This window comes from Bison bison, unplaced genomic scaffold (genome assembly GCF_000754665.1).
Source record: "Bison bison bison isolate TAMUID 2011002044 unplaced genomic scaffold, Bison_UMD1.0 scf7180017863702, whole genome shotgun sequence".
Classification (NCBI taxonomy): domain Eukaryota; kingdom Metazoa; phylum Chordata; class Mammalia; order Artiodactyla; family Bovidae; genus Bison; species Bison bison.
Genome location: NW_011494274.1, coordinates 3,440,142 through 3,458,313, shown reverse-complemented (window position 1 = coordinate 3,458,313; position 18,172 = coordinate 3,440,142). Strand labels below are relative to the sequence as shown.

The 18,172-nt window shown below is 37.2% G+C and overlaps 1 protein-coding gene across 1 annotated transcript in view; it reads left to right on the top strand.

The window, feature by feature from the left end:
• The window catches only part of INTS8 (integrator complex subunit 8), a 45,777-nt gene that overhangs the window by 443 nt on the left and 27,162 nt on the right, over positions 1-18,172 (top strand). Inside the window, exons 2-10 of the mRNA XM_010833488.1 lie at positions 2,015-2,189; positions 3,827-3,967; positions 4,274-4,345; positions 5,067-5,118; positions 6,510-6,692; positions 9,947-10,054; positions 11,595-11,750; positions 14,873-14,973; positions 15,421-15,562. Coding sequence (XP_010831790.1) covers positions 2,015-2,189; positions 3,827-3,967; positions 4,274-4,345; positions 5,067-5,118; positions 6,510-6,692; positions 9,947-10,054; positions 11,595-11,750; positions 14,873-14,973; positions 15,421-15,562 — 1,130 coding nt within the window. The remainder of the gene's footprint in view (positions 1-2,014; positions 2,190-3,826; positions 3,968-4,273; positions 4,346-5,066; positions 5,119-6,509; positions 6,693-9,946; positions 10,055-11,594; positions 11,751-14,872; positions 14,974-15,420; positions 15,563-18,172) is intronic.

The following is an 18,172-nucleotide window of genomic DNA, read 5'->3' as shown; positions in this document are numbered from 1 at the left end:
CCTGGGGCTGAACCCCGGACAGTTTGGGCGGGGGGTGCGGTCTGCGGAGACATCAGCTGTTCAGAGGCTGGTCCTGACGCTGAATATCTTAGGTCCGTATTTTAACTGTTTGATTCCTCAACAAACGGATTCTGCTGACTCAATTATTCCAAAGTTGGGTTGTAAATCAAAGCGAAAACTTCTGAAAGCAGAAAATGCTATCACAGTTGCACGATGGTTATTGTATAATGATGTTTATGATTGATACTGCAGTTCAGGAGTGCTGTTCAGGGAGGGTGGGAAATAACAGGTATTTCTGGAAAGAGGTGCTGGCATGAAAAGGTAAGTTCCTTGGATGATAAATTGCTGACGAGAGTTCGAATCCAGATGTGCTTGTTCAGTCTAATCCACTGGTAATTAGACTAATCCACCACTAATGAGCTGGTGGAGACTCCTGTGCGAGAAGTTGGTGTACTTCATGTGGGCGGTTTTACCAGTATATTGTATTAATGTGCTTTTAATTCAGTGCTTTTGATTAACGTTTGTTGAGTGTTTCTGGGTGCCAAGCTCTGTGCTTCATGCTTCACAGCTGCATTCTCGTTTAATTCCGTCTTCATGATAATCCTGTGAGGTAGGTGGTCCTCTATTTTGCATTGACAGAAACAGGTGCAGAGGTAACTTGATGCAAGTCCCACTAATTAAGCCTTAAAGCAATAATTTTAAACATGGCATTTCTTTCCCCTAATTTGACAGTTGTTTGCCGAACTGAAATCTGTAACCATTATGTTCTGTCGTCTAAAGTGCTTTTGTCTGCAAGGATCTGTTATCTTCCCTTCTTACATCCTTCCTGATCTTTCGTTTATAATAGCCAGGCTCACTTCTTGTGAATCATAATCCTTATTCATTGTAACTACACAACTGTTTGGATCCCCTTTTTTATCCCTTAACTTTCAAAAAAAATTGAATAGTTGATTTATAATGTTTTAGGTATACAGTGAGGTGATTCAGTTATATGAATACACCTGTTCCTTTTCAGATTGTTTTCCATTGTTTATGTGCTTATTTGCTCAGTCCATGAGATTCTCCAGGCAAGAATACTGGAGTGGGTTGTTATAGGTTATTAAAATAACCTATTGGAGTATAGTTCAATATCGAGTAGAGTTCCCTGTGCTATGTAGTCGTGATATATTGACATTGAATGTAGTTCAATATATTGATACTGGATATAGTTCCCTGTGCTATAGAGTAGGTCCTTGTTGTCTACCTTATGTATATTCGTGTGTATCTGTTAGTCCCAAGTTCCTGATTTATCCCTGCCCCCCAGCCCCTTTGGTAACCATAAATTTGTTTTCTTTCTGACTCTATTTTGTAAGTAAGTTCATTTGTATTTTTTTTGGTTCCACGTGAAAGTGATGTCACACGACATTTGTGTTTCTCTGACTTGACTTGACTTAGTCTGATAATCTCTAGATCCATCCACATTGCTGCAGATGGTATAATCTCATTCTTTTTTATGGCCAGGTAGTGTTTGACTGTGTATATGTACTGCACATTCTTTATCCATTCATCTGTCAGTGGACATTTAGGTTTCTTCAACGTATTGGCTATTGTAAGCAGTGCCACTGTGAACACTGGTGTGCATGGATCTTTTTGAGTTAGAGTTTTCATCTTTTCTTGACATATGCCCAGGAGTGAGATTGCTGGATAATATCAATTAAAATTATTTGCCATTATAGGTTATAATTTCCATTCCAATAATAAAATTAATTAATACAAATTAATTAATTTTTAAACTAACCTCTGTATTTTTTTCATATTTGTAGACTTTTAGACGATGGCCATTCTCACCATTGTGAGATGATTGATTACTCTGTGTAGTTTGATTTGCATTTCTCAAATAGTGATACGGAGCATCTTTTCATGTGCCTGTTGGCCTATTTGGGTTCCTTTTGTGGCCAGAAACCAATACGGTGAATCTTTTTGCATCTTTGTAATTAGACCTTAAGTTCAGGAATTGCTTTCTTTTAAATCCTAGATCCTGCACCAGTTCAGCTTATAGTCCAGTTTTTGGAACAGGCTTCCAAACCTTCAGTTAATGAGCAAAACCAAGTTCAACCTCCACCTGATAACAAGAGAAATCGTGTTTTAAAGCTCCTTGCTCTTAAAGTTGCTGCACATTTGAAATGGGACTTAGACATATTAGAGAAAAGGTATACAAGATTTAAATGAATTAAAAAAAAAGATTTAAGTGAATTTATTTTGAGAACTGTTAGATATTTTGGTTTATTTCAGTATGTGTTCTTATAATACGGGTCTTTAAAGTGAAAACTATTTTTCTGTGTATTCTTGGTAAAATATGCAAGTATTTTCCAACAAGTGTAAGAAAATATTTTACTGTTGAATGAATTTAAATCACCTTTTAAAGTATAAACTTGGTGTTATCAATAATGAACCAGTTTATTATTATTCTCATTTTTTTGACATGATAAGTAGAGAAAATCCATGACTGAACAGTTTTAAATCTTCATTTTACTTTTACATATCTGAAGAAAATAAAAATTAATGATGAATCGTACATAATATTATGGTACATATTATCTTTGTTGAATAATTCATTTAATTTTACTGGTCATAAATCAGTCACTGTCTCTTAAACTTTTAAACAATCTTATTAGAATCAGTGGTTATTTGTTTATAAATAAGTGTTTCAAATGCATCGTTATATAATGATTTGTTTTCACCCCCTTCTCACAATTTAAAGAGAAATACCTTATAGAATATTTGGAGAAATTCAGAAAATAAGAAATAATAGGGAGGGGAAAGAAGTGTTTTTAACATTTTTGCGTAATTTTTGTTGTTTTCCTCCCTATATTTTTAAACAAAGTTGTGAACATACCTTGTATACTCTTTTGATTTTTGTTTTGTTTCATATAGCAGGATATCATGAGCATTTCCCCAGTTTGGTTTTTGGAGATTATCCATTGTATAGATAATTTATTAATTGTTCCTCTATTGACAGGTTTTTAGTTTTTCTCTAGTTTTTCACTTTTATAAATCATAGAGCTTTAAAATGTCTTTGTCCATAAGCTTTATATGAATTGCGAGTTGTGTCCTTGGTATAGATTGTTAAATTGCCAGGTCAAGTGGTGTAAACGTTGTTAAAGCTCATTATGCATATACTGGATTGCGTTTCCAGAGAGTTACATTCGTTTATACTTACACTACTAGTACTTGAACACTTTTTTCACCATATATTTTCCAGCATTAAATATTAGGATTAAAAAAAAGGTTTGTTCTTTAAGGGGGAGCTTATCTGTTAATAGACTCAAGGCTTATCACCAGATAGCAATGTGTGCAAAACAGTATGATGTATATGATAGAGTTGGAAAATTGAACACTTGACTGGATATTTGATGATAAACAATAATTTTTAGATGTGAAATGTATACTCTCCTTATGTTAGGAGGTAATTTTTTGGAGATATGTTCTGAAATACTTGGGAAGAAATGATTGACTATTGGGAATTTGCTTTACAGTAATATGGAAAGGAGGGAAGTGGGTGAGAGTAGGGATGAAACAAGATTGGCTATCAGATGGTAACTGGTGAAGCTGGGTGACGGGCACATTGGTGTGTATTATATTATCCTGTCTACTTTTGTATAGATTTAAATTGTTTTTGTTAGAAAAGCTTAAAAGATCTTTTGATAAGTTTTCATTTACGTTGTTGAGACAGGTTAATAGAATGGCTCTGTGGATTTACTACTAAAATAATTATTTTTAGCCAAGTACTGAATTGTGCATTGTGTACTTGCACAACTTATGTGTCTTTTGATTCTTCCTTTTTAAGTTTGTCTGTTCCAGTATTGAATATGTTGTTGAATGAACTGTTGTGCATCAGTAAAGTTCCTCCCGGGACAAAGCACATAGATATGGATCTGGCCACTTTACCTCCAACCACTGCCATGGCCATACTTCTCTACAATAGATGGTAAATTTTTCATAAACCTAAAATATGTTCGGCAGCCTTTCTTTAATTGCATTATGACTTCAGGGATGTGCTTTTAAGTCATCGGGGATCTCTCAGAGGATCTTGGGAATAGTGAATCTGATGGTGGAGAAAATTATGACTGCATGGACGAAAAGCATTCTGATAGAGAAGTGGATGACTTATACAGTTTTTATTATATGTCAGAATTTTGGATAGTTTATAAGTCTTCTAGGAAGTACTAAAAAATACTTGAAGTGACATTTATAATGTATTAAATTTTGTTTTTATTTGTCTTTTTTTTTTAAGGGCAATTAGGACAATTGTTCAAAGTAGTTTTCCTGTTAAACAGGCAAAACCTGGACCTCCTCAGTTAAGTGTGTAAGTTGGCCAATAAAGACTCTTACTTGGCACTTTTTTGTCAGTTTGTGTTTTTTTTTTTAATTTTGCAAGTGTTTAAGAACTCTTGGTACAGAAGGAATAAAGCAGAAATCAGAGGGCAGAAGGCCTGCATGCAGGTAGGTTTGGAGGGGGTGGAAGGGTGAGAGACTCAGACAGGCTTTTGGATAACTAGAGTAGAGAGCTCCGAAAAAGGAGGGAGCACTTTGTAAAGTGTGCCTTGCGTCTTAATGTTAACTGCCCTGGTTCCAGGAATTAAGATTGTTTTCATTTAATTAAATTTACTTGAAATAGATGTTTGTTCTGTATGTGGGAAATTTTAATTTAGAGTGCAAAAGTTAAGTACAATAGTTTGATCAGGTCTGGAGTTTTAAACCTTGTTCTTAAATTCCAAGTAGTAGCAACTTACCCAACTTTGGAGCTAGAGTGTAGTTTCTAACTTGATGTAAATAAGTTTTTGCTGCCAGAAAGTTTTATTTTTAAATTGAGGGTTTTTTTTTTTTTAATGCAAAGCAAATGAAAAAATAATGGTAGATAAAGGAGCATCATCATAATTGAGTTTATTTTTTAAGCATGAACAGAAATAGCATTAAAAGCATTTTTATTTATTTAAATTCAGCCTCACTGTCAAGAATGATCTTTAAGTTTTGAATTTTCAGTCTTTCAAGTAATATTTGGTACTCTTCTGTCATTTCTCTTTTAGTATGAATCAGATGCAACAGGAGAAAGAGCTAACGGAAAATATTTTGAAAGTGGTGAGTATTGGTATCGGTTACACTGTAACCTTTCTGGGGTGTATTATATTTAGAGCATGTATAGGTGCTTCTTCTAATCTTATATATATTAAGAGTTAGTTGGCTTGGTTTAGATGTGATGACATTTAGACTTTGGAGAAGGCAATGGCACCCCACTCCAGTACTCTTGCCTGAAAAATCCCATGGACGGAGGAGCCCGGTGGGCTGAAGTCCATGGGGTCTCTAAGAGTCGGACACGACTGAGTGACTTCACTTTCACTTTTCACTTTCATGCATTGGAGAAGGAAATGGCAACCCACTCCAGTGTTCTTGCCTGGAGAATCCCAGGGACGGGGGAGCCTGGTGGGCTGCCGTCTCTGGGGTTGCACAGAGTCGGACACGACTGAAGCGACTTAGCAGCAGCAGCAGCAGAACATAATTTGATAATATTCTAAATTGACACTTTTTAATGTTAATGAGAGTACTTTGCCACTAGTTTTGTTGTCAGATATTTCATAGTGCTTTAGCAGATGTGAGAAGTCACTCTTATAGGTGTTTTCTTTATATTATTTTATATCCTCCCTAAATTCTATAGTAAACATGTATTTTAAAATTATTTTTATTTTAAAAATTATTTTTACAAATTTTAGTTTATTTTTACTTTTTCTTTGGCCATGCTGTGCGGGGTTTGGGATCTCAGTTTCCCAATCAGATTGAATCCAGGCCGCTGCAGTGAAAGTGCCAAGTGCTAACTACTGGACTGCCAGAAATTCCCTAAAACTACTTTTTATTCAGTTATACATACATACATTTATATACAGTTACTTTTAAAATTTAAATTAGATTTAAATTCTTTAGTCAACATAAAAGTAGAAACCATAATTTAAAATGATCTCTTTAGTTCTTTATTTAATATGCAATGTATCAGAGATACCACCCCAAGTGCAGAGGCTAGGAAAGGAGAAGGAAGGTAACCATCTGTATCTATATACAACAGATAGTGTATTTTGAATGTGGAAGCAAAAAATGTGTCATTTTATTATTATTATCTGAGCGACTGATCTGATCTGAATGCCTAGAAAAATGACTGGCACATCAAAGCATGCAAAAAGTTTCTTGAGTACATCAGTGGGACGGTGCAGATCTTAAACATTTTTCATCAGTAACTTTTATATAAAAGAAAGGTGTCAGTCTTTTCCAATTTGTGTTTTCAGTTTCACAATAGGAACCTTGTGAATTTTAAAATCTTAAAGTAACTTTGACAAATATAATTTCACTCTTGCTGTGTTAGGCGCATTTCTAAAGTAGACTAGTACGTTAAGCTGCTGAGTACCCTGCAGATATTTTTTGGTTGATACAGTCCAGTATTGCCATTTTTGTATTTTAAAAATTTGTTTATTGAACTTTTGTAGCTAAAAGAACAAGCTTCTGATTCTATCCTGGTACTAGAGGCAGCCCTTAAGTTAAACAAGGATCTTTATGTCCACACGATGAGAACACTGGACTTACTGGCCGTGGAGCCAGGCATGGTCAACGGAGAAACTGAGAGTTCCACTGCTGGATTGAAGATCAAAACCGAGGAGATGCAGTGCCAGGTATTTATTTCAGTGTTTAATCAATGCATGGCACATTTTTGGAAAATCTTACATAAAATCATCCTTGTATTTTTAATTAGAGCTTATTTCTAATGATTTTACTTCCTATGTTTACTTTGATTTTACTTCCTATGTTTATTAAAACTTTGCATTATAGTTAATTGTGAATTTTATAAGACCCCGTTGAAATTTTTCTGAAAGAAATGGAAGGAAAATTTCATATGCTCTTTTGTTTCCAAACTAGTTAACAGACTGACAATGCAGGGAGTAATAATATGAATGAACTGACTAGCAGTTCATTCACATTATAAGAAATCTAATCAGACCAAGAAAACAAAACAAAACTGATATTGTGCTAGATTTTGAAAAATGTAGGCTCCTAGAGAAATACCTAGTTTTTCAAGGATCTTAAGCTGCCTGCTCTCCGTAACTCTGTACCCTAGTTCCTTTGTTGCTTTCAGTTGTTTTTTGTTGTTAGGCACTTTATGTGTTGATAGCTTCTTTTTCCCTGCTTGATTGTAAACTCTTTGAGGTCTCTCTCTTTTTTAAAATATATTTGTATTTTGCATCTTCTGTACATATTAGCACAGAATCTTGAGTATAATAGAAATTTTAAAAGAATTAATGATTGCCTATGGAGGGCCACTACGATAGAGCCTTTTATGTTCTATATTTTCTCCATTGTGTGAATTGGCATAACATTTTAAAAAAATTAATCTTTTTGGCTGCACTGGTTCATTGTAGCTGCTTGCGGGCCTTCTCTAGTTATGCTGAGTGGAGGCTACTCTCTACTTACGGTGGCTTCTCTTCTTGCGGAGCGTGGGCTCTTGGGCTTTGGTGGTTGTGGCTCATAGCCTCTAGAGCACAGGCTCAGTAGTTGTGGTGCATGGGCTTAGTTGCCCCAAGGCATGTGGAATCTTCCTGAACCAGGGATCGAACCCACATCCCCTGCATTCGCAGATGGGTTCTTAACCACTGGGCCACCAGGGATGTCTGGCATGACTTCTTTCATCACTGTTCCCCAATCTTGAAAGAGCAGAAATACCTCTGACTTTAAAAAGGGTTGAGAGGTACCTTTTCAGATTAGCTGGTTCTGGAGTTAAAGATAATCCCTTTTCAAGACTTGCTGAGATGGAGTCTCATAGACTAGGAGTAGGAGTCATGAGGCATTGGCAGTTGGTAACCACTTCAAGGGCTCCCCCAGTGGCTCAGCAGTAAAGAATCTATCTGCCAATGCAGAAGATGCAGATTCGGTCTCTGAGTCAGGAAGATCCGCTGGAGAAGGAAATGGCAACCCACTCCAGTATTCTTGCCTGGAGAATCCCATGGACAAAGGAGCTTGGTGGGCTACAGTCCATGGGGTTGCGAAAGAGTTGGACACAACTTAGCGACTATACAACAACAACAACTCTGTCTTTGCCTGGAAAAGGGAATTATATGTATCTATAATATGTGTGCATATATAGTGTGCTTGTGTGTATATAAATCTTTATTATATACGTACACGTACTTTAAACTTTAGCACTCCTTTATCCTAGATGGAAGGAAGCACTTTAGAATGAAAATCTGCCCAACATTAAGTATGGATTAAATAGTGTAAAGCAGTATTCTAGAGGCTGAGGAAGAATTAATCTTGATTTGTTGAACAGAACAGAATAGTATCTGTAGTCTGGTATCAGTGAAGAGTAGTTTGGTCAGGAATATCAGAGACTTAGGAATTTGGAAGAGGAATGAGTATCTGTTGGCTCAGGTTGGTTTGGTGCAAATGGAAATAAACAGTGTGGAATGAAATTTATTTCTACATCTGATGTGAATGGGGAGTTGAGAAGATTAGTGGGTTTGAAATAGAGAAGAATAGAGAGGTTTGGAGAGAGAAGGTAGTCCAGATTCTGAGATCCTTGAAAATCAGCCCGTGGGGTTTGAACTTTCTCCTCCTTGGGGGAATAAGTTGAAGGCTTTTTTAAAAAGTCAGATCGAGAAGACAGAGCAGTCAGCCTTGTGAGGAGTAAATTTGAGATAGAATATTAGGAACCTAAGGGTCTGGCTTCAAGTCTGGTCTCTGCCAGTGCTTGGTTATATGCTTTCAAGTAGAAATGTCGCTTTCTGGGCCTTAGTATTCTTGTTCATAAAATGGCCAAGTTCAACTCAGTCTTTGAATTCTGCATTAGGTAAATCTAGGTGTCTGTTTAAGAATGCTCCTGGAAAAATATGCAGATTCTGTTAGAAAAAGACAAGTGGAAATGAGCTGTCATTTTATACTCATTCGTTCAGATTTCTCAATATTTTATTCTGGCCAGTTCTTTATTCATTAGCCCCTCATACCCTTTTGGAGACACCCCCGTGGCTGTCCCCTTTTTCGTTGTTAGAAGAATCCCCTACCTTCTAAGACTTGATGGGAGGGAGACCCTGTTCCCTATAATAAAACTGACAACTCAAAATATTTGTGTTCTCTAGCCTTATCCTGCTGGAGGACAGGCACGTCACATCGGTGTGACAGAGACATTTAGACTGAATTAGGAGCTGGCTGGGCTTGCCTGGTGGCTCAGCAGCAAAGAATCTGCCTGTAAATGCAGAAGCCACAGGAGATGTGAATTTGATCCCTGGGTTGGGAAGCTTCCCTGGAGAAGGGCATGGCTACCCACTCCAGTACTCTTGCCTGGAGAATCCCAGGGACAGAGGAGCCTGGCGGGCTACAGTCCATGGGGTCGCAAAGAGTCAGACACGACTGAAGCGACGTAGCACACACGCAGGAGCTTGCTAGTGAGTCAGCGAAGTGGGATGATGGAGCATCCATTGTGATGGTGAGTAACTCCAGCAATGACAGGAAGGTCTAGTTCCCCGGCAGCCCCGGCAGGAGCGGAGCTGCTGCTTTCAGCGTCTGGTTCTGCTGGCTGCAGTTGCCAGGGTCTGTGGCGTTGGCTGTTGAGATGGCTGTGCGGTGTTTCACTGCATCAGTTGCGGCTCTTGTTCTGGCTGCTTGCCTCCTATCCCCGTTTGTTTTCCAGGCTGATTCTTTGGCTTTCCCAATAATTCTGTAGGCCGCCTGATGTCTTACCAGTAAGTCCCCTTAAGTCAGTCAGAGTTGATTTCTGTTGCTTGTGACTAAGAACTTTGACTGTTTCACTGCTCATTAAAATGTTTTTCTTTTTGCTACATGTGTAACTATGTTGCTGAGATAAAGGTGATTTTGAGTTTTGTTAGCTCTTAAGTTCATGAAAAATCACTGAGCAAATTGGTATTCATTACCATTTTAGGTGTGTTACGATTTGGGTGCAGCATACTTCCAGCAAGGCTCTACAAATCCAGCTGTCTATGAAAATGCCAGAGAAAAATTTTTTAGAACCAAAGAACTAATTGCAGAGGTAAATACAGTCATAACAGTCACATGATTTTCAGTCCTTTAAAACATCTATATATTTTTTGGCTTTCATTTTCCTGATGATTAAAAAACTATTAATCGTAGTAAATTTGATAGTTCAAAAAACTAATGGAAATATTTTTAAAAATCTGTAATACTACTGCCTAGAAATAATCCCTTTTGCAGTTTTAGCTTTTTTTTTTTTTTTTACAGTTTTTGTTCTTTATGTTTTTATACAGTTAAGCTCATGCTATTTTGTATCTTGCTAAAATGTTAGAATAGATATTTTAAATATATCTATCCTATTCTGTTATATATAGATGTGCTATGATTTTATTTTTCTAGTGGTTGAGCATTTAGATAGTTTGCTGTTCTTATTTATTATAAAGTTGCAAAATGTATATCTCCAAGCATAAATTTTTGTTTAGACTTTAGATAGAGTTAAATTCCTGCAAGTAGAATTACAATGTCAGTGGTCATTAATTTTTTTAAAGGATGTAATATACAAATTGATTTCTAGGTACATTTCTAGGTACAAATTGATTTCTGAGGGCTCTGCTATTAGTGAAGTTTTTTTAGTTGCTAATTTGATATTTATCTAGAATATCTTTTAAAAAGTTGTGTTCCCCCCCCAAAAAAAAAGTTGTGTTCCCTTAATTCCTAGGAGGGTAAACATTTTCATGTGTTTATTGTTTGCATTTTTCTTTTTATGATTCACAAAACTGAATTTTAAAGTATATAACTAGGTTTTTATATGCCTGGTGGCCAGAAAAATTCCCACTTCAATCTTGCCTTTCTTCACCAGAAACACTGAATAAATACACTAGAGATATCTTTTATTGGGAATTCTCATTTTAATTTGCCTGGGGAACTCATCAGATTTCTAATTTTATGGCATTTTGGATATAGTAATTTAAAACTTTAATTTTTTTAAAAAGTATGTCTTAAAAATTTTTTTTTCTGTTTTGGTAGAAGCATTTCTATTTTTTCTGGTTGAGTGAAGATTGAGTTTTCTTTGTTGTCCCCCTTTAAATCTCTGCCAAGTATATGTATCAATATTTTAAAGTATTTTAATCTTTTTTTTTTTTAACAGTTTTCATTCTTTGTTAGTATCTTAATTGTTGTTATACCCACAGAGAGTGATAATAATGTCTACATTTTTATGTTGGCCTGAGAACTCTAAACCAGCGGTCAGCAAACTTTTTTGTAAAAAGCTATATCATAAATATTTTAGGCTTTGTGGCCATATACAGTTTCTGTGGCATAGTCTAATTTGTTGGTTTTTTGTTTGTTTTTTTTTTTCCGCCCTTTACAACACTAAGGATTATTCTTTGGTCATGGAATCTATAAAAACAGGACATGGGCTGGTTTTGGCCTGTGAGCAATAGTTTGCTGACCCCTGCTCTAAACCTTTAACTTTTTCATTTTTTATGGTTCCTATTTTCCATTGGCATTTTCTTATGCTGTTAAAGTGCAATAAACGGGTGCTAGACTCTTGTTTCTATTACACTGATGGATAATGATATATACCTCTTACTTTACAGATAGGTTCATTATCTCTTCATTGTACCATAGATGAGAAGCGCTTAGCTGGCTATTGTCAAGCATGTGATGTTCTCGTACCATCCTCTGATAGTACATCTCAGCAATTGACTCCATATAGTCAGGTCCATATTTGTCTGAGATCTGGCGACTATCAGGTAAGATGTATGACGGGGATACAGTAGTGTCATTGGAAAGCCCTGGAAGCCAGACAGCAGAGTTCAAATCCTGACATCACCATTTACAGTTGTGCCATTTGGGGCACGTCAGACAGATTGGCCTATAAATAGTTGTAATAATTAAGCTTTTTATGAGAATCAAATGAAAAGTTATAGTTTATAAACTCTTAAGGCAGAGCACTGGATAGATGTGGACTCATATGACTGATAATTATCCTTTCTTGAAGGTATAAAATTTGCCCATTTTAAGTACATTCTATAAGAAACTCTGTAGGCAGAACTTTTAACTTTTAAAATTACAGGTAGAGAACTCTTGGTTTTATGGAGGCTAAAGATCTGAAAGTACGGTCTTCAGCCTGACCTTATTAGCCTCTGCGAAAGTAAGACTGAAGGAGAGGGTGAGCAGAGCAGTTCTGGTCGGTTTGGATGGTTTGTTACATAGCCCACTTTTCCAGGGAGGCTGGGCGTCATCTCAGTTTTACTCATGAAAAGAGCTTAAATTAGTCTGTTGACATTTTTTTGTTGCCCCCTCTGAGTATATATCTGTAGCTTTGTAATGAAAATCACTGGGAGTTAGAATTTGTACTTTTTAAAAAAGCCTTCATTCTAGAAAGTGAACAGTGCCTTCATCTTATTAAATTCAAAACAAATTATGGAATGACAGTGCTATAACATACCTTTAGTTTTGTGTTTCCACAGTGGACTTTTAGCCTAGGTTTTTAGTTCACTTTTCTCAACTAGAGTTTTGGGTTTTTTTTTCTTCAGAGAAAATAGAAGAGAGGGGACAGTGCTCCCTCCCCTGCCCTCTGGCCCCTTTTTTGTCAATTCTGATTTGCCCTAGGGAAGAAAAGTAAACTTTCTTGAAGGTGGATTTCGGATATAGATGAAGTTATCAAACACAAGAGATCTTTCAGTTACATATCCCTAGTACAGGCTTATGGGGAGTGGTAATCAATTATGATAAGATGTAGAATCTTTAAGACGGTTCCTGGCATAGTAAGACCCGTGCAGGCGAGAATGTTAGTCACAGATTGGCACATGTTACCATGTGTGCCATGCTTAGTCACTCAGTCGTGTCTGACTCTTTGCGACCCCATGGACTGTAGCCCTCCAGGCTCTTCTGTCCATGGGGATTCTCCAGGCAAGGATACTGGAGTAGGTTGCCATGCCCTTATCCAGGGGATCTTCCTAACCCAGGGATTGAACCCAGGTCTCCTGCCTTGCAGGTGGATTCTTTACCACCTGAGCCACAGGGAAGCCTGCATGTTCCATAGATATAATGAAGGGCCAGATGTATAACTCAGGAAGTAGTGTAATGGACAGCTAGGAGAGGGGAAAGAGCGATTTTGTTGCAACACTCCAATTTTATAATTTTAGCTATATATGCGGGAGTATCTTAGAAATCATATTTAGCTTTTTTGGGGGTGGGGGGATAGGATTCTCTCTGTAGCTGATGAGTTATTGAATAGCTGTAACAAATCAGTGTTCTAACATTTGGGAAGTGACTTGCTTGCTCCCATGAGCTCATGTTTTGCTATGAAAGTGAAATAGTGGTCGCTCTGTGGTTTTGAAACCATTTTTGTCAGTGCTCTTGTTGTAGAGCTGGTTCAGCTGTTTCCAGAAATCCCCTCACTGTCACCCCTACTTTCTTCCATTGCTTGATAAAGAGCTGATAAACAACTGAGAAAAAAGACTGTAAAAAGACTATGATAATATCGTGTATTAGAATGATAAATTTTGTACAGTTCACTAATACATTTTAAACCATTTAACTTGATTGGACTAGTTTCTTAGCACGCTTTTTTTAGCTGAAATATTTCTCTGTTTTAGCGTTTTAAAAGTTTGTTGTATGAAATCACGTTTAAAGTGGAGGAGAGGAATTTTAAAAGTCTCTAATAACATAGCTGAATTACTACTTAATGATTCTTTTCTCGCCTCTCACTTTTGGCCCATGATCTCCAATTTTAAAGAAGGGTAGTGGGGTGCTTTTGCCATTTCATACTGTTCATGGGGTTCTCAAGGCAAAAATACTGAAGTGGTTTGCCATTCCCTTCCCCAGTGGACCACGTTTTGTCAGAACTCTCCACCATTACCCATCTATCTTAGGTGGCCCTACACGGTGTGGTCCATAGTTTCATTGAGTTAGACAAGGCTGTGGTCCATGTGATCAGTTTGGTTAGTTTTCTGTGATTGTGATTTTCATTCTGTCTGCCCTCTGATGAATAAGGATAGGAGGCTTATGGAAGCTTCCTGATGGGAGAGACTGACTGAGGGGGAACCTGGGTCTTATTCTGATGGGCAGGGCCATGCTCAGTAAATCTTTAATCCGATTTTCTGTTGATGGGCGGGGCTGTGTTCCCTCCCTGTTGTTTGGCCTGAGGCCAGACTGTTGACCCACGCCTCCACCAGAGACTCCTGGACACTCACAGGCAAGTCTAGATCAGTCTCTTGTGGGGACACTGCTCCTCACATAGGCATGTATATGTGTGAGAGTTGGACCATAAAGAAAGCTGAGTGCCGAAGATATGACGCTTTTGAACTATGGTGTTGGAGAAGACTCTTGAGAGTCCCTTGGACTGCAAGGAGATTAAACCTGTCAATCCTAAAGGAAATCAACCCTGAATATTCATTGGAAGGATTGATGAGGAAGCTGAAGCTCTTCCTTTGGCCACCTGATGCGAAGAACTGACTCATTGGAAGAGACCCTGATGCTGGGAAAGATTGAGGGCTGGAGGAGAAGGGGTCAGCAGATTGGTTGGATGGAATTACAGGTTGGATGGCATCACCAACTCAATGGACATGAATTTGAGCAAGCTCCGGGAGTTGGTGATGGACAGGGAGGCCTGGCATGCTGCAGTCCATGGGGTTGCAAAGAGTAGGACATGACTTGAGCCACTGAATTGAACTGGGGTGGTGCTATTTTTACCCTTAATGTAATTTTAAAATTTTAGGAAGAGATTTTCCTAGCAAGATATTTTAATGATTTTCTTCACTGTGTAATTTCTATTACAGAAAGACTTAAAATTGTATTTAAAAAACTTTTTTTTTTAAGAGACTTTCAAGATTTTTGAAATAGTTGCAATTTTTTGTCTGTGTTTCAGGAGGTAATAAAGATCTTTGTTGAAGACAACTTAACCTTCAGTTTACCTATCCAGTTCCGGCAGTCGGTCCTAAGGGAACTCTTTCAGAAAGCTCAACAGGGGTAAGTAAGTGAATTACTTTTTGATTTTTATGTAAGAGTAAGTGTGCATTTCTGACTTATCAAAAATGTCCCTCCAGATTACTTGTATGTCTGTCACGATGCTTTCACTTTATTTTTACTGTATGGAGAATTAACATGGTTAGAGGAGCCACTTTAATTTTCATCTAATTCTTTTTTTAAAAGTGCTTGGGTAAAAAAATGTACACAGCAGAGTTTGATTCTGTTAGTTTGATTCAGATTAATCTGCGTACCTAAATTATCCCTTGGTAAATTTAAAACTTTCCTGTTTATTTTTTTTCCCCATTGACTTAAGTAATTATTAATGTGCCGGAATATTGTAAAAATCTTACCTCTCAAGATTAAATGGCCCATTCTTGTGATTTAGTTTTATAATATATGCTTTTCTGTTAAAAAATAAATGAGTGTATCTACTTTTGTATTTGACAGAAATGAAGCCCTGGATGAAATCTGTTTTAAAGTCTGTGCCTGTAACACAGTCCGTGATGTATTAGAAGGTAGAACGATTAGTGTTCAATTTAACCAGCTATTTCTTAGACCTAATAAAGAGAAAATAGACTTTCTTCTTGAGGTAAGACATTTTCCCCCCTTTGGTTTATAATTTCGCTTTGGGTTTTCCAGTGGCCTCCTAGCTGCCACGTCTGGAGCCCTCTTCACTGTCTTCGTCCCACTGCCTCTCCGGCTCAGGCGGTGCGGCCGACAGAGCATGCTTGCCCGCCGTGTCTGCTGCTGGAGCTCGCTTCTGCTTCTCCGCCATCACTGGGTTTTCCTTAGTCCTCCATTGACTTCTCCTTTGATCCCCCTTTAATATTTTTCTTTACTAAAGTTTTGTCCTTGGCTCACTCAGCTTCTTTTATTCTTCACCACTTTTATTCTCTTCCAAAACTTCAGTCACCTGCTCACTAAAAACGCTCAGATCATACGTCTTGCCTCTCATGTGAGGTCCATAATTTGTGTTTCTACCGGACCTCTCTCTCTCTGTAATAGTCTTAATGTAATAGACCTTGAGAGAAGTACATAGAATAGAGATAATACCATTTTGTTCCAAAAATACGATATTGCCAATGCTCTTAAAGTCCTTAAGGTGTCTTCCCACAGCCTCTCTGCTCCTCCTTGAGGACATCACTACCCTGCTTTTTTTGTGACAGTATTTCCGCATTTCTCATTACAGTTGTATCCCCTCTGTATGTACCCTTAAAGAATATTCTTAAATTTGCCTGTTTTCACCTCCATATAAATGAAAAGACAAAATAAGTTGTCTTTCAGGGAACATATTTGTGAGATGTTTTATCAAGTTGTATACAGATATAGTTGTTTTTTTTTTCCCCATTGCTGTAAGATGTTACAACATTATATAACCATGCCACAATTTATTTATTCTTATGGTTATGGACATTTGTGTTATTTACAGGTTGGGGTTATTCTGCTGCTTGAACATTCTTGTGCTTATATCCTGGTACACCCACATACCATTTATGTAACATTCCTGGAGAAAGTATATCTGCAATTTTACCATAAAGTTTCAAAGTGTTTCTGCCACTGCATGTATGAGAGTTTTTGTTGGTCGGGATCTTGCTGTCAGATTTCCTGTCTGGGTCATTGTATAACGGTATCTCGTTGAGGTGATTTTATTTACTTACTTGTTGGCTGCATCGGGTCTTTGTTGCTGCGTGGGCTTTCTCTGGTTGTGGCCAGTGGGGTCTACTCTTGATTGCAGTGTGTTCATTGCAGTTCAGCTGCAGTGCAGTTCTAGCCCTGCATTGCGGGGCTTCTCACGGTGGCTTCTCTTTTTGCAGAGCGCAGGCTCTAGATGCACAGGCTCAGTAGTTGTGGGGTGGGGACTTAGCTGCTCTGCAACATGTGGGATCTTCCTGAACCAGGGATTGAACCGCTGGATCACCAGGAAGGCCCCCATTGAGGTTTTAATGTCCTTTTCCTTTCCCTTTATTTTTTGTTTCTTTATTTTATTTTCCTTCCTTTTCCTTTTTTACTGATGAGTTTAACAGCTTTTCATTTATTTTTTTTTGCATATACAGATTTCATCTTTTGAGGTGCCTGTTCCAAGTGATATGCCTCAGTTTTCTGTAGAATTGTCTTTTATTTTTTTTTTTGGCAGGAGTTTTTAATATATCCTGTCCTTTACTAGTTTTAAGTATTGCAAGTATGTTTTCTGAGGTTCACTTTTAACTTTTATTATTTTAAAATTTCTTAATTTTAATATAATAAAATTTATCAGTCTTTCTCATAAAAGAAGAGATTAGTGAATTTCTGTGTCTTGCTTAGGAAAGCTTTTCATATCCTGTAGTTGTGAAATTGTCCTGTATTTTATCTTCTAAAACCTCTAGAACTTAGCCTTTTCACATTTCGGTATTTAATCCACCTATGATTGAATTTTGTGTATCATGGGAAGTAGGGGATCTGGTGTCATTTTTTTCCCTCACTTGTTTCAGTACCAGTTGTTGAAAGTTTCCTCTTTTTCCTACTGGTGTGTAGTGCTGCCTCCGTTGAATTCCGAGTGTCAGATATACATGCGTGTGTGGGCCTGTCTCTGGGCTATTCTGTAACAGCTTTTCTGTTTGTTTACCCATCCATCACACCCATACCCTGGCTTGGTATCATCTGAAGCACAAACCTTGTTTTCCAAAGTTGTATTGGTTCTGCTTATCTTTTTACATTTTCTTGTAGACAGTAGACTCAGATTGTCAAGTTTCAGAAGTAAGCCTGTTGTATTTTTGTTTGCAATTACATTACACTTAAAAGCCAGTTTGTGAAAAATTAGTAGCATTACCATATTGAGTATCCTAATCCATGAGCTTCTATAGCTCATGATTTATTTTGGCGCCCTTTAATGTCCTTTTAAAGCTTTATAATTTTTCCATAGAAGTCTTTTTTTTTTTATGAACTATAATTGAATTTGTATAATTGACTTTGTTTCCAGCTAGTAATATACAATTCACTCATTTAAAGTGTACAATTCAGTGATTTTTAGTATGTTCGTAGAGTTGTGCAGCCATCACCTCAGCCAGTTTGCCAACATTTCATTCCTCTGCCCCTATAAGAAAACTTCTTAACCATTAGCAATCATTTCTCATTTTCCTCTCAATCCCTGCAACCCCAGGCAACTATTGATCTATTTTTTGTCCCTGTAGATTTGCCTATTCTGGACATGTCATATAAATGA